At 49.5% G+C, this 15,783-nt stretch overlaps 1 protein-coding gene across 3 annotated transcripts in view; it reads left to right on the forward strand.

Annotated features, from left to right (window-relative positions):
* Positions 1 to 15,706, forward strand: part of Tmem63a (transmembrane protein 63A) — a 36,755-nt gene extending 21,049 nt beyond the window's left edge. For all 3 annotated transcript variants that reach the window (XM_041635497.1, XM_041635498.1, XM_041635499.1), the window contains exons 13-23: positions 840 to 977; positions 3,328 to 3,481; positions 5,854 to 5,960; positions 6,057 to 6,143; positions 6,537 to 6,599; positions 8,986 to 9,148; positions 10,811 to 10,916; positions 12,435 to 12,602; positions 13,187 to 13,302; positions 13,601 to 13,663; positions 14,803 to 15,706. In XM_041635497.1, coding sequence (XP_041491431.1) covers positions 840 to 977; positions 3,328 to 3,481; positions 5,854 to 5,960; positions 6,057 to 6,143; positions 6,537 to 6,599; positions 8,986 to 9,148; positions 10,811 to 10,916; positions 12,435 to 12,602; positions 13,187 to 13,302; positions 13,601 to 13,663; positions 14,803 to 14,970 — 1,333 coding nt within the window. In that variant the 3' untranslated portion in view covers positions 14,971 to 15,706. The remainder of the gene's footprint in view (positions 1 to 839; positions 978 to 3,327; positions 3,482 to 5,853; positions 5,961 to 6,056; positions 6,144 to 6,536; positions 6,600 to 8,985; positions 9,149 to 10,810; positions 10,917 to 12,434; positions 12,603 to 13,186; positions 13,303 to 13,600; positions 13,664 to 14,802) is intronic.
* The last annotated feature ends 77 nt before the right edge of the window (positions 15,707 to 15,783 follow it).

The raw sequence follows: 15,783 nt of genomic DNA on the forward strand, positions 1-15,783 counted from the left end.
ATTCTGTCTGTGTATATGCCTGCAGGCCAGAAGAGGGCACCAGTCCTCATTACAGATGGTTGTTGTGAGCCACCATGTGGTTGCTGGGAATTGAACTCAGGACCTTTGGAAGAGCAGGCAATGCTCTTAACCTCTGAGCCATCTCTCCAGCCCCTCTTTCTTTTTTTTTAAAATATTTTTCAGGACAGGGTTTCTCTGTGTAGGCCTGGCTATCCTGGAACTCACTTAGTAGATCAGGCTAGCCTTGAACTCACAGAGATCCACCTGCCTCTGCCTCCAGAGTGCTGGGATGCCACCACTGTCTGACTACAACAACTCCTATAAAGGAGCACATTTATTTAGGGCTGGTTTACAGTCTCAGAGTTTAGTCCATTATTATGGCAGGAAGCATGGTGGCATGCAGGCAGACATGGTGCTGGGGAAGGAGCTGAGAGTTCTATATCTGGATTCACAGGCAGCACGAAGTTACGGTGAGTCACACAAGGCTTGGCTTAAGCTTCTGAGACCTCAGAGCTACCTCCCTAGTGATGCACTTCCTCCAACAAAGCCACACCCACACCAACAAGGCCACACCTCCTAATAGTGCTACTCCCTAATGACCCATGGGAGTCATTTTATTCGATTCGCCACATCTGCTCATGATCCTCCTGCCTCAGCCTCTCCAGTGCTGGGATTGCAAGTGTGTAGCACACCATACATGGGTCTCTTCGAGCACTAATAATAGGATAGTAACAATGGGGCAGGCATCCTGTGCTCGCCTGTGTTCTGTCTGTGGCTGCTGTAGCTGTGTGTGGCACACAGGTGAACCGCACCGTAACAGCTTCTGCATTTCTCGACAGCATCCTGAAAGACTTTAATGCCTGCAAGTGCCAGGGCCTTCGGTGTAAAGGGGAGCCCCAGCCATCCTCCTATAGCAGAGAACTCTGTGTCTCCAAGTGGACCGTCACCTTTGCCTCGTACCCTGAGGACATCTGCTGGTAAGTTCCCAGGAGGGTGGGAGAAAGACCTGGTTTTATGCAGAGCTTGGGGAGTGGGTAGAAGGATGGGGCATTGGGAGTTGGGGGGGGTGTTGCCTGGTTACCTGGAGCATAGATGTGGCCTGGCCTTTTTTTTCTTAAAGAAATATTTATTTATTTCTGTGTGATGGTGGCAAATACCTTTAATCCCAGCACTTCGGAGGTAGAGGCAGGCAGATCTCTGTACGTTTGGTCTACTGAGCAAGTTCCAGAATAGCCAGGACTGTTGCACAGAGAAACCCTGTCTCAAAAAATCCCCCCAAAGACACCCACTGAAACAGTTTACCTGAGCTAATGGGAGCTCACCAACTCCAGCCATACAGGGAAGGAACAATCATAGGACCAAATTAGGTCTCTGAATGTGGGTGACAGTTGTATGGCTGGGGCAGTCTGCAGGGTCACTGGCAGTGGCACCAGGATTTATTCCTACTGCTTGTACTGGCTTTTTGGGAATCCATTCTCTTTGGATGGATACTTTACTCAGTATATAGTAGGAAAGGCGTTGGACCTTCCCCAAAGCAATATCCCTTACCTTCTCTGAGGAGTGGATGGAGGGGTAGGTAGAGGGAACAGGAGAAAGGAGGGAGTGGGAACTGGGATTGGTATGTAAAATGAAAAAAGATAGTATGTTTTCTTTTTTAAAAAATAAAATAAAAGAGAGAAAAAAAAACATCGCCCCCCCCAATATTTATTATTTTATTATTTTTTGGTTGTTTTGAGATGGGGCTCATAGCTGAACTCACTAGTAGATCAGGCTGTCCTTGAACTCACAGAGATCCCCACCTGCCTCTGATATTAAAGGTGTGCACCAGTATGCCCAGTTCTTTAACAAATGTTTAAACACCTACTATATGCCAGATACTATTCTACTTTTGTTGGTTTTATTATTTTAATTTTTATGTACATGAGTATTTTGCCTGCATGTGCGTCTGTGTACCATCTCTGTGCCTGGTGCCCACAAAGGCCAGGAGAGGGTTGCCATTGTTTCTGGATCTGGAGTTACAGGTGCTTGTAAGCCTCCGTGTTGGTGCTGGGAGTTGAATCTGGATCCCCTGAAGCAGGCAGCACTCTCAAGCATTGAGCCTTCTTTAGACCTGTGGCCTCGCATTTAACTGCCAGCTGCACAGGTCACGTGGAGTCCAGGCTCTGGGCCCGGTGCTGTGATGTGTTTGATTAAGTCAGGCAGAGGAGTCTATGCTTTGTCCCATGATCAGTCTTTAACATTCAAATACTGTCCAGAAGAAATATCATGTCAGCTATGTACGTCATTAAAAACTATCTAGTAGCCAAGAAAGAAATAATTGAAATTAATTTTTTTTTGTTTTTGTTTTTTTTTTTTTTTTGAGACAGGGTTTCTCTATGTAGCTTTGGAGCCTGTCCTGGCACTTGTTCTATAGACCAGGCTGGCCTTGAACTCACCCTGCCTCCCTAGTGCTGAGATTAAAGGCGTGTGCTATCACTTGCTCCGTGAGTGAAATTAATTTTAATCTAAACCTCTACAGTATACTCCAAATGCTAACATTGTAGCATGCGATATATATTTTTAAACCAAGACTCATGTTTCTCCCATTCGTACTTGGTCTTGGAAATCTGTTGCCTATTTTATGCTTTTTGTACCTCTCTAGCTGAGGCCCCCCACATCCCAAGTGCTCGGTAGCCATGTGGCTATGTGACTGCCACATTACACAGCACAGCCCTAGGTAGAATGGAGGCATGCTGCTGAGCTGAGCCGTGTCTGTAGATCTCGGGCGAGGATGGAGGCACCCAGACCTGCTGCCTGCTCGTCAGCCCTTCTTGGTTGCTTGGGTGGAGTAAAGCTTGGATGCACGTTATCCCTCGCTTTTGAGCTCAGCCTCTGACATCTGACCGTCTTGCCCTCTGGGTCATAGAGCATCCCAGAATCGAGGCTGTTTCCGTGGGGTGGGGAGTCAGGACCAGCTGTGCCTATGCTCCCTGCTTGCCTCCCTGCACCTCAGCCCATGCCCTCCCTGGAAAGAACGTACCATTAGTTCCAAAGCATTGCATCCCTCAAGAAGTGTGAACGCCGGAGTTCTGCCTGGACGGTGTCGGGTGTCTGTGACATTACTGGAATTCCCGTTACTACTGACAACTGTTTTCCTTCTGAGCTCCAGGAGCTGAAACTCGGCCTTCCGTGGCTGAAGGCCAGCGCAGAGAACTTGCCTTGCTCAGCCCCAGTCCTAGTCTGGCCTCCCTAAAGTTGACTTGACCTGCCTCAGCCACAGCGCTGCCCGTGTTGTAGATAGCCTGTGCCTGGGAGACTAAGCCCCTTGGCTGGTGTTGCCCTCTGCAGGAAGAACCTCTCCGTCCAGGGTGTCCGCTGGTGGCTCCAGTGGCTGGGCATCAACTTCACTCTGTTTGTGGTGCTGTTTTTCCTGACCACACCCTCCATCATTATATCTACCATGGACAAGTTCAATGTCACCAAACCCATCCACGCATTGAATGTGAGTGATCGACCTTCCGGGAGAGGGTGGTGGGAGCAGTGGGAACCGGACGTGGAGCTTGAAGGCTTGAAGCAGGGGGCCGTGTCACTCAGCTCGTGTTTGCCCTGTGTGTGTGTGTGTGTGTGTGTGTGTGTGTGTGTGTAAGTGTGGAAGCCAGAGAAGGATATTAGTTGTCCTGTTTTATTACTTTGAGACAATCTCTCGTGGATCCTGGAAGAAGCCTGGCAGCTAGAAGGCCCAGTGATCTTCCTGTCTCCACTGCTTACAGTGCTGTGGGCACAGGCAGGCACAAACCTGGCTTTTCACACGGACTGCTGGGGATTTGAACTCAGATCCTCATGCTTGCACAACAAGTAGTCTTACCCAGTGGAGCCTTTCCAGTCCACGTTTGCCCTTTGAGGCTTTAAGCAGGCCTGGACATATTTATCATGGAGCCTTTACGGCCACGCAGTTATGTTCACTTAATGGGGTCAGTCTAATGCTCAACAGGAAAGGTCGTCTGAGCTGAACGATACCTGTTTAGCCTGAAGAAATGTGAAACATTTATAAAAACTGCATGGTTATCTTGGTAAGCTTATAGTAAAAGCAGAATATACTGCTCGGCATGATGGCTCACACCTGTAATCCTGGCACTTGGGAGGGAGAGGCAGGAGGTTGAGCATAAGTTCAAGGTCATACTGGTTTACAGAGTGAGACCCTTTTTCAAAAACAGACCAGCCGGGTCTGGAGACGTGTCTCGTGGTTAGAACTTTTACTGCCTTTTTCTGGAGGACACGGGCTCTGTTCCTAGCACCGCTCCAGTCAGCTCACAGCTGCCTTCACTCTGCCCTCCACATCAGCCTGAATGTACGCACTTAGACGCACACAGGCAAAAATACACATGCATAATTAAAAAAAAAACAAGGAAAAAAAACAAGGCTTAAAAAAACCCCAGCCAACCAATCAAAGCCTCCAATACTTATTGTAGAATTGCATTTAAGCAATGGTTCCAGTGATGTATATATATATATGGCTTTACTTTCCAATTTAGTCCTGATTGTCTTGTTTTAAAGCATTGTATTTGCTGTAGGTAATGAATATTTTTCAAAACACCTCAGATGATCAGGCAATGATAGATACTCAAGAGGCTAAGATAGGTTATGTGCCAGATGTGGTAATGTACACCTCTATCCAGGGCTTGGGAGGGGTCCTGGCTCTGCCACCACTGTTTTTCTTCCTTTAGCTGGATTGGTCGCCTGTCATGTTACACCTGTGATAGATGGGCGGAGCATTTATCTGACTTGAAAGACTTTTAAAAACACCTAAGTATGCACGGCATAGTTTGCTTTAGACGGACAACAGGTGAAATTCATTCTCTTGCCAATCTTTTGGTGCAGACGCAAGGCTTGTTTTTCTGAGGACTTCTGCCAGTTAGAGGTCCCCTTTGTCTGTCTTATATAAACTACGTTCTTATTTCACCAATTCTGATCCCAGTTTGGGTTTAAGAACTTAGACTGTGGGTGTAGCTCATTGCATAACAAGAAAGCAGCCCCAAAGCTTTCCTGTCCCAAGTACCCCAAATTAAAGAATAAATAAAGTAAAACAAACATTTAAACATACATGCATGTCTGGTGCTTGAGGAGGCCAGAAGAGGGTGTTGAATCCCACTAGAATTGAAGTTATAGATGGTTGTGAGCCACCATACGGGTGCTGGGAATTTACCTCATGTCCTCTGGGAGAATAGCCAGTGCTCTCAACCACTGAGTCACCTTTCCAGTCCCTAATTTACTCTTACGTAATTCAACAACCTATTTTTAGAAATGGACTTTAATAAATCTTTTCAAAATGTTCAACTTAAGCTTTTAAATTTTTCCATATTTATTTTTGAGGTCCTGGGAACTCACACATACTTGGCAAGCACTCTGTACCATACCTCTAGACAGCCATGGCTTAGTTTCAAAGAGAATTTCTTCCTGTTTTTATGTTCCTTTAATCAGTAAAAATAAATTCTGTAATGACAGTAGCCAGTACAGCTGGTATAAACAGGATTAGGATCAGACACCATGGGACTGTGGCAAGCTGGAAAGTGGCTGGAAAGTGGGTGTTGACCAGTTGGAGAGGAGCTCTGGACATCACTGGGGATGGAGAAGCTGGTCTCCTTCGGCCCATCAGATGAGTGGAGTTGCATTGCGCGTGTGACTCCTCTCTCAGCTGTAAAGGTCGCGTAGCCATGAAGTGCAGTTACTGTTTATTTGCTAGGGCTTGAGGACTGCCCACCCTTTACCCAGCATGGCTTTGGTTCTGGAGCATGGCTAGGAGCACTTTGAGCTACTGGGTCCCCAGAGACCCTCCCCAACCTTATCTTGACCCTTGTGGTGGCTCTTGTCTTTCAGGACCCTATCATCAGCCAGTTTTTCCCCACACTCCTGCTCTGGTCCTTCTCGGCGCTGCTCCCAACCATCGTCTACTATTCCACATTGCTGGAGTCTCACTGGACGAGGTGAGCAGGGTCTGAGCCTGTTCTGGACTGGATGTCTCTTACTCCCCCCGGGGGAACAGGCACATCGCTGAATCAACTTGTCTTTGTCGCCTGCAGGTCAGGGGAAAATCGGATCATGGTGTCAAAGGTCTACATATTCTTAATCTTCATGGTGCTGATCCTGCCTTCCCTCGGCCTGACTAGGTACATCCGTCTCCTGTCCAGCCCCACTCAGAAGCAGGACCCAGTTCTTGCCATCTGGTCTGGAAGTATGATAGAAAGTCTTTGGAAACAAACAACTGCGAACAAAACTTAAGGGAGGGCCTCGTCCTAGCTGTGTTCTTCTTGTGGAAGGAAGTGCCTGTTAAAGCTTGTGTGACAAGTCACATGTAAGGGGCACCGCAGGGAACAAATGTCTTAAGATTGGGGCTGCTTTTAGAGGGGAAGAAAACGAAAGTGTGCCATGAATACAGCTAAGCGCAGGGAAGAAAACCGGAGGGCAGAATGGTGTGAGCGAGACCTGGGTTTCATCTCCAGAATCGAGACAAACAAACGACCAAATGAATAAGAAACTCATGGAATTCGTCTGCTTTTCAGCCTGGATTTCTTCTTCCGGTGGCTCTTTGACAAAACTTCCTCGGATGGCTCCATCCGTCTGGAGTAAGTATGGGCTCAGTCGCCATCCAGAGTGCAGATCTCAAGAGCTTTGTGAGGGGAGGGAGCTGCAGTGTGGTGTCAGGCCTCAGCTCAGGCTTTCTCCCCTGGAAATAGCAGGCCTTGCAACCACACCAGCCCCCTGCATTCCTGGAATATATGTGCGAGCTGGCCTACTTTGTGTGTGCTTGCAGAAATGTGATTGTCATTTAGGCCAAGACTTAATTAGTGGCAGTCACTCTTCTCGTCCGAGACTTATTTAGAGACCACAGAGCCGCTGGGGGAGGCGCTGCTGGGTTTTAGTGATGCTCCAGCCAGGGAAGGATGCTAGTTAAACCTAGTGACTGTGTAGCCTGTGGACTGTTTAGCCCGGGAAATGGAGCTCAGTTAGGGCTGGTGTGTGCCCTTGTTAGTACTGTAAGCCTATGATACACTCCCCGAATTGCGAATGGCTCTAGGCTAAATGTTTGTGAGTCCTTATTCAGCCCTCACAAGAAGCTATGGGGGAGGGGGGGCTGAGGCAGCAGCTCCCTGCATAAAGTGCTTGCTGTGTGTGATGACACTCACTTGTCGTCCAGACACGAGGAGCCAGAGACAGGAGGATTCCAGAAGCTTATTGGCCATCTCCAGCTAGTGGGTGGACTCCAGTTTCAGTGAGAGAGAGAGAGAGAGAGACAGGGTCTCAAAAAATAAGATAGAGAACCATAGAGGAAGATATCTAGTGGGGAGAGAGAGACAGAGACAGACAGAGAGAGAGAGAGAGAGAGAGAGAGAGAGAGAGAGAGAGAGAGGTGGGGGGAGAGGGGGAGAGGGAGAAAGCTGTGAGGTAGATGTTATTCCTGTCTCAATCTTACAGACTGTGGGGTCAGAGATATTGCGTAGCTCACCCAAGCTTGTCTGGCTAGTTATTCAGCCTAGCTCACTGTACTCAAGGGCTTTCCGCAACCCCAAAGGCTCCATATTCATTGGGAATGGTTGTGGGAGAGGCTGGCCTGAAAGGTTGGGGCATTTGTTTCTTGCTGAGTTGACTGGTGACTCAGGAGAAGGCAGCTACAGATAGACAATGACCTGCCTAACTAGCTCCTGGCTTGGAAGCAAGCTGTAACAGTGTGTCCATAGCTCCATAGTCAGGACCGCCTGCTTGAAAGAGGCCTCTGACTACCAAATCCAGTGGCCAGCTCGCAGTTCCTGTTCTCTGTGACCTGTGAGCCCCACCTGGCATATTGCCTGAGGCTTGTCCTGGAGACAGTGTCCTCACTTGACTCTGAACTCTGCTCGTGGTCTCCCTGCACACACAGCGTCTCCTTTGCAACTTCCTTGAGACTTCCTGCAAAGCTGAGTTTGCTGCCTGAGGGCTCTATCCCAGGCTCCATCCTCCTCTTCTGTACCCATGGCTTCACTGCTATTTGACTACTGAATCAAAATAGGTGCACGGAGGGGCTAGAGGTGTGCCTCGCTGGGCTTCATCCAGCACCAAGAAGTTAGAGAAAAAATTAAATTCCACCGTACCCAGTACCCACGTAATCACTCTAGAGTCTTCTGTCTCCTTCCCCAGCCTCAGATGGAGCCCCTGCTGTGCACTGTGGGCTTTATCTGCCCTAACTGGATCTGTTATGCCCACAGTTTCCTCATAGCTTTCAGTGTTGGTCCAGAAAAGGCCTGGAGCGCACCCTGCCTTTTTTCTTCCTTCCTTCCTCTCATGCTGTACCCACTTTCCCAGCAGACTCCCCCCCCCCCAGTTCTATCTCCAAGAAAGATGGAGAATCGGAACCTGCCTCTTGACCCCACCAGCACCTCATCCAGTGTACCCCTATAGCTGTGGTAGTGTCCTCATTCAGTGACCCCCATAGCTGTCATAGTGTCCTCATCCAGTGTACCCCTATAGCTGTGGTAGTGTCCTCATCCAGTGTACCCCTCACTGCCTGCCATGTTGTACATGCCTATGTTTGGGCTCCAGAGGATGTGCAAATGCAAGGGGCTTGGGGTTTTTGTTTGTTTATTTGTTTTGTTTTTTTGAGATGAGACAGGCTTTCTCTGTAGCCTTGGCTTGCCTGGAACCTGGAACTTGCTCTGTAGACCAGGGTGGCCTTGAACTCACAGAGATCTACCTTTTTCTGCCTCTCAAGGACTGAGATTTGTTTTATATTATTTTAAATTTTGAGAAAAAGTCTTGCTATGTAGCTAGAAGGGCCTAGACTCATGATCCTCCTGCCTCTGCTGTCCCAGTGATGGACAGTCACAAGCATCATAGCCTGATTTTCCTCTTAGCTCTCAGCGCAGTGACTGACACGCAGATGGTCTCCGCAAATGTGCGCTGAATGATGGAAGCAGGCAAAGCCCTCCCAGAGGTCCCCATTCTCCTCCCAGCTCACAGGCCTGCCTCGCTCCCCAGGTGTGTCTTCCTGCCAGACCAGGGTGCCTTCTTTGTGAACTACGTCATCGCCTCAGCCTTCATCGGCAGTGGCATGGAGCTGCTGCGGCTGCCCGGCCTCATCCTGTATACCTTCCGCATGATCATGGCCAAGACAGCTGCTGACCGCAGGAATGTTAAGCAGGTACTACCTCGGGTCCTCCCAGTGCTCCCCCCCCCCCATGGGCCTCTCAGCTCTCTGGAATAAATGCTAGACACAGTGACAAGTGCTTTTCAAGCCCCTGCCCAGGGTCGCCTCTGCCAGGTACCTCTTTGGATCGTGGCGAGTCTTTCTCTGAATCATGGGCTGGAAGAAAGAGCTTGGGATTTTTGTGGTCTAACCAGTCCGGCCACATACTGTCTAACTTTTCTCATCCCCCTTACAAAGGACCTGGGGCAGAAGGAACTTAAGGAAGGAAGGAAGGATTTATTTTGGCTTCCAGTTTGAGGGTACAGTCCATGGTGGAGGGAAGGTGTGGGGCTGAGAGCATTTTGTACCTGTGGGATGGGAGCCCGAGACAGCCACAACCCTGGATCCAATCAGGAAGCAGAGAGAGCCGGATGCTGGTACTCAGCTTGCTGACTCTTTTCCCTCTTTCATTCAATGAGGGACTTTTAGCACACACATGGAATGATGCCACATACCTTATGGTGGGGGTGGTCTTATCGGTTAAACCTCTCTAGAAATACTCACACTGAGAGCTGTGTCTCCTCCAAAGTGATTCTAAAGCCGGTCAAGCTGACAATGAGGTTAGTCATTACACGTGAAATACATAGCTAAAAGCCACATTTGTAATGGTTTAAGCACCTGCTTAGCAAGGGAGAGACGATAAACAACCCATAGATCCCCTTCTTGGGGGTCTCTGGACCAATTTTTAGGAGTGCTCTGGTGTCAGAAATCTTTCAGGCTGTGGCACTTTTCCAGACCTCCTGAATTGAGTGGTGTGGGCTCGCTATTTCCCTATGCCTTGGTGGGAAGAAGTAGGAGGCCAGTTGCTGTCCTCCGTATTTTCGGATGGATACCACCAATCTCCCTGTTTTACAGTGGTACTAACTGGGCTGGCTCTGGCCTCCTGAGCTAGGGTTGAGCTGTTGGCAGGGAGAATGCTCAGTCTGTGTGGACTGACTCTCGATGGAGTATACTCCAGGTGTATTGCCCCAGGGGCTCATCACCCTGGTGGTTGGACACAATTACAAGGGAACCCTAGGAGAGCACACACAGAGCCTTGGAAGATCTGACTGTGAGCTACGAGAATCTGGAGCTGGCTGGAGAAGAGAAAGCTAAGGTGTTCAGTAACACTCATCCTAACTAGTCCTTCCCAGTTGTTGCAGGGAGCCACTTGTTGGTTCCTGGCTGCTCGGCAGCTCAGACCTGAAATAATCACACAGAAATTATATTATTTAAATCACTGCTTGGCCCATTAGCTCTAGTTTCTTATTTGCTAACTCTTACATCTTAATTTAACCCATCTCCATTTAATTTAATTTAATCTGTGCATCACCACGTGGTCGTGGCCTACCAGCAAAGTTTCAGCACGTCTGTCTCCTGCAGCGGCTTCATGGCTTCTCCTGACTTTGCCCTTCTTTCTCCCAGCATTCAGTTTAGCGCGCCCCCCCCACCTACCTAAGTTCTGCCCTATCATCAGGCCAAGGCAGTTTCTTTATTAACCAATGGCATTTACAGCATGCAGAGGGGAATCCCATATCATCCAACCCTGTTGGAAACCTCCCATCTTCCATGCGTGGTACATAGAAGGATTTTTGGGGACAGAACCAGCCTAGAGTGCCTTAACCCTTTCTTTCCTAGAACCAGGCCTTTGAATATGAGTTCGGAGCCATGTATGCATGGACGCTGTGTGTCTTCACCGTCATCATGGCCTACAGCATTACTTGTCCCATCATCGTGCCATTTGGTAAGTGGCCCTGGCATCGGTCTCAGGGTTCGTGGACAGCTGACTCTTTCACACCTGCCTGATTGCTACCACCAGGTCACAGTGGATTCCTAACAGAGTGACATCTTATAGTTACTCTCTTATCATGTCTGGCATGAGTTTCTATTCTGGTCCATCATGGTATCTTGTTTGATTTGTATGTGTGTGTGTATGTATGTGTGCATGGGTGAGTTTGGGTGTTCATGCACTTGGTGTATAGGGCAAAGATAGATATTGGATTCCTTCCTTCCTTCGTTTATTTCTTTCCTTGATTTTTTTAAGCACAGGATCTCCCTTTGTAGGTGTCGTAGACTCTTTTTTTTTTTAATATTTATTTATTTATCATGTATACAATATTCTGTCTGTGTGTATGTCTGCAAGCCAGAAGAGGGCACTAGACCTCATTCCAGATGGTTGTGAGCCACCATGTGGTTGCCGGGAATTGAACTCAGGACCTTTGGAAGAGCAGGTAATGCTCTTAACCACTGAGCCATCTCTCCAGCCCCGGTGTCGTAGACTCTTATGTAGACTAGACTGGCTCAAACTCCCAAAGATCTGCTCTTCTGAGCCTCTGCCTCCTGTGCTGGACTACAGGTGTGAGTCACTATGCCTGCTCTCAGATCTCTTTCTCTGTTACTCCCCACTATGGATGAACACAAAGCTCTCTGACTGGTAGGCCGGTTAGCTCTGGGGAGCAGCCTATCTCTTCCCAGTGCTGTGGTTACAGATGTGTGCCCTTGGTGCCAAATCTGATCTCAGGCCCTCATGCTTGCAGCAGGCACCTTATGAACTGAGCTAGCTCCTCAGTCATGATTTTCCTTATTATTAATTTTATCATCATCATCATTATATAGATCATATATTTTATATTTTATAAAGACAAAGTCTTGGCTATGATCGGCTTCAAACTTGGGATCCTCTGCTTCAGCCTCCCAAACACTGGGGTTGTAGCTGTTTGTGCTGCCATGACTGACTCTTTTTAATATAATTTAATTATTTAATTAATTAAGGGCTAGGTGGCTAAATGACTCAGTGGATAAGAGCACATACTGTTCTTGCATAGGATCTGAGTTTGATTCCCAGCACATACATCAGGCAGTTCACTGCCTGAAACTCCAGCTTCAGAGAGTTGATCTCTTTCACCTCCTTGGTTTTATATACACACATACACATTCACATAAATAGATAATAAAATAAAAAATAAATAAAATAAAATAAAAGCCTGTCCTGATTAGCTCTTGTAGACTAGGCTGGCCTTGAACTCACAGAAATCCTCATGCCTCTGCTTCCAAGTGCTGGGGTTAAAGGCGTGCACCACCACCACCCAGCCTTAATTCCTTATGTTTTGAGACAGGGTCTCATTATATAGCTCTGGCTGTCCTGGAGCTCATTATGTGGACCAGGCTGGTCTCAAACTCACAGAGATCTGCCTGCCTCTGCCTCCTATGTGCTGGGATTGTGGCCCAGCAAGACCCCTAGCTCAGAGCCCCTCTTTTGCAGGTCTCATCTACATCCTGCTCAAGCATCTGGTGGACCGGCACAACCTGTACTTCGCTTACCTCCCGGCTAAACTGGAGAAGAGGATTCATTTTGCTGCTGTGAACCAGGCCTTAGCAGCTCCCATCCTCTGCCTCTTCTGGCTTTTCTTTTTCTCCTTCCTTCGTCTGGGTAAGAGCATTCTGCTCTCGGCCCCGTGCCAGTGGCCTTTATTCCCATATGCACACCGGCCAGTTGGGTCCCTAACTACATTCACAGCGTCAGTATGGTGGAACGTGGTGCTCCTGGGTGAGGGTGGTTGGTATGGTGTTGGCAACCTGGCTACTGAGCTAGGTCAAGTGTGGCATAGCTCCAGAAATCCCCACGGAGCAGACAGCTCCAGTACCAGTTCAGTGGGGGGTGGAGACTGAGCCAGAGGATATGAGTACTACAGTCACCCCTAGGGAGTCTCTGCCCTGTCTAGCCCTAGGCTCCAGAGTCTGGGGGCAGCTGTCCCAGCAATCCCACTATCAAATGACCATTTACTTGGTGTCCCAGTGTCCAAAAGCTGACTAGGGATGATTCTAGCCAGCACGTGGGTCCTATACCCTGTGTGCTCTTGGCTGTGAGGATACCGTTCTGGCTGTTGAGGTGAGGGGTAGAGGTGGGGGCCAGGGAGCAGTCACCCACAGTTTAGGCACCAGGCCTGGCCCCTTCCTTGACAGAGCAAACAAGACAGGCAGTCCCCTGCCTCAAGGCTGCACCTGTGTTCCCAGGTCTGACGGCCCCCTCCACTCTGTTCACCTTCCTGGTGGTGCTGCTCACCATCCTGGCCTGCCTGCTCTACACTTGCTTTGGATGCTTCAAGCACCTGAGCCCCTGGAACTACAAGGTACCCACCTGGCTGCCTGCCATGCCTCAGGCAACTCTGAGGACAGCAGCGGCTTCCTCTTCTTCCTCCCTCCCTATGTGGCTGCAGTACTAGCCTTCTCTGGTTCTTCTTCGGGTATGATGTGACTTCCGTCCCTCCCCTATTCCTGGCCCCTGTCCCCATCCCTCATTTGAGCTGCATTGGGAGTCTGGTGCCGGCTGGTCCCATTGTTCTGCTGGTTACTAGTCTGTTTGTTTGGGGGACCTTTGTTCAGAGAGACCAGTTCTGTTCGTCATTGTGTCTCTGCTGTTGTCCACAGACAGAAGAATCATCAAGTGACCGAGGAAGCGAAACAGAGGCCCACGTGCCCCCATCATTCACAGTAAGCGATCTGTGTTTCTATCCCCATGGTGGCTGCCTTTTGTCCCTCTGGTTGTAAGGTCCCATCCAGAGAAGCCATAGGAATGCCCTGGCATAGTGCTAGCTGAAAAGAGAGCCCAGGCCAGTTGGCAGGCTAGTTGTGAACTCATGTCAATTGAAAGGACTCTGTAGTCAGCCAGGATGCTGCTGTACCTGCGCACAGGAAGCTGCCTTGGCCACTGAGGCTGATGCTGCCCAATGGATGCCCTTCTTTCTGTGGGCCACAGTGCCCTGCTCGCTTGCCGTCTCTCAGCCCCACTGCCTGGGGAGTTGGACCTTCAGTGCTGCTGTATCAGGAGGTCCTGTGTGAGATCCTGGGACAGCTACAGGAGACAGCAGACTTGTGCCCCTTTGAGTTCAGCAAATGCATAGGGCGCCTTTTCCAGAAGAGGCTGCCAAGTTGGAAAGGCCCCTTCTTCTTCCCGGTTTTCCCTGCCTCTGTCCTCCAGGGTGCCACCTCAGGGTAGAGCATGGCCCTTGATGGTAGAGTGGTGACTTCTGGCCATCCTAACAGGTGTGAGGGTGGGACATTGGTGTGACCTCCTCAGTCTTTGTCCTTCTAGGGGCTAAAGACTCCTCTTAAGGTCTGTTCTTGGACAAACCCCTAGAAAGTAGGTATTTGGTAGTGTAATTACCCAGAGACACCCTTGCCCCTGCCAGCCAGCAAGGAGAGCAGGCTGGGTGAAGCGGAAAATCCTTCAGCCTGGGTCTGGGAGGCTGCATAAGTTGCATAACTGACAGACACGTATCTCTCCAAACAGCCTGGTTCCCAAATAAGCTGAGACAGTCACTCAGAGTACAGCAGCAGGAAGGATGTTTCTCTGAGAACCAGAGGAAGTCACTCTTTTTTCTTCGTATTGTCAGGAGAACTGGGCTGTAGACTGCTTTCCATTTTGCTCTGGCTGCTGAGAAAGACTCAGTTGGCTCACATAGGGTCCAGATGCCCCCACGTGAATGCTATTTCTCTTTCTTTCCGTTTTGCTACTTCTTGATATGCATCCACTCACTGGGGGGAAATGGGGAGTGTGGGGCATGACCAGGATGTGGGGGGTCAGACCTGCCATCTTCCAAGTAAGACCTAACTCTCGAATCTGCCAACAGCCCTATGTGCCTCGGATTCTGAATGGTTTGGCCTCCGAGAAGACGGCGTTATCCCCGCAGCAGCAGCAGACATACGGTGCCATCCGTAACATCAGTGGGACTCTTCCTGGGCAGCCTGTGGCTCAGAATCTTAGTGACAGCCTGGCCGATGCCTACCAGGAATCCTGAGAGTGGGCAAGCTGCTGGTCTGACTGGCTCAGGGCACTCAGGAGGGACTGGAGCCCAGACAGGCCCTTAAGTGCTTTCCTATCTCGTGATAGGAGGGAACCAGCCGGTCATGGGCGCTCAGGCCCATGGCTGAGGGTTTATGGTAGAGCTGCTGCTCCTAAGCGCCATCTGTAGGCTGCTTTTCTGGTTCTAATGTGGGGAACACCTGCAGCTCCCTCCCTCTTGTGGTCGTATGAGGATATGCACATTTCTTCCTCCACCCACTGCAAGGTGGGATGATGTCCCCAGTGATTTGTAGTCATGATCGTGTGTTGGAATTTTGCCCTCAGACTGATCAGGTTTAGAGATTACCGATTGATAGAGAGATGTGTCCAGGAAAGCCCGGGAATGCTGCTTAGCCTTCTGCAAGCGGATGCATAGCTAATGACCAGTGACTCTGTAGCAGTTGGGTCAGAGACAGAGCCCATGGTGGGGGATCCTACAATGCTTCCCAAGCCTGCAGCCCCTTCTCAGGGAAAAGTGGACGGCTGTAGGGACCAGGAAGCATCTTGTCCTTGCTGCCAGCAGCAGGGCAGCATGCACCTGCCCACTGGCTATGTGACCACCTCCGTACCTGCTGTACCTCTGGGTTTTTTCATCATGTTGCCTGAGATCCTGTGACTGGGGTCACCCTGAAGTAGGCAGGGACACTGAGAACCATTATTAAAGTGGCCACTCGGTTGGTGGTAAGATCCCACTCCTCATGCCTCTTCCAGGTTCATGTGTGGCTTTCCATGTCCATGCAAGCTTCATCTGGCATCTACGTGATGTGTC

The sequence above is a fragment of the Microtus oregoni genome, unplaced genomic scaffold (genome assembly GCF_018167655.1).
Source record: "Microtus oregoni isolate MIOR12 unplaced genomic scaffold, Mior012 000047F_ref0000412, whole genome shotgun sequence".
Lineage (NCBI taxonomy): Eukaryota > Metazoa > Chordata > Mammalia > Rodentia > Cricetidae > Microtus > Microtus oregoni.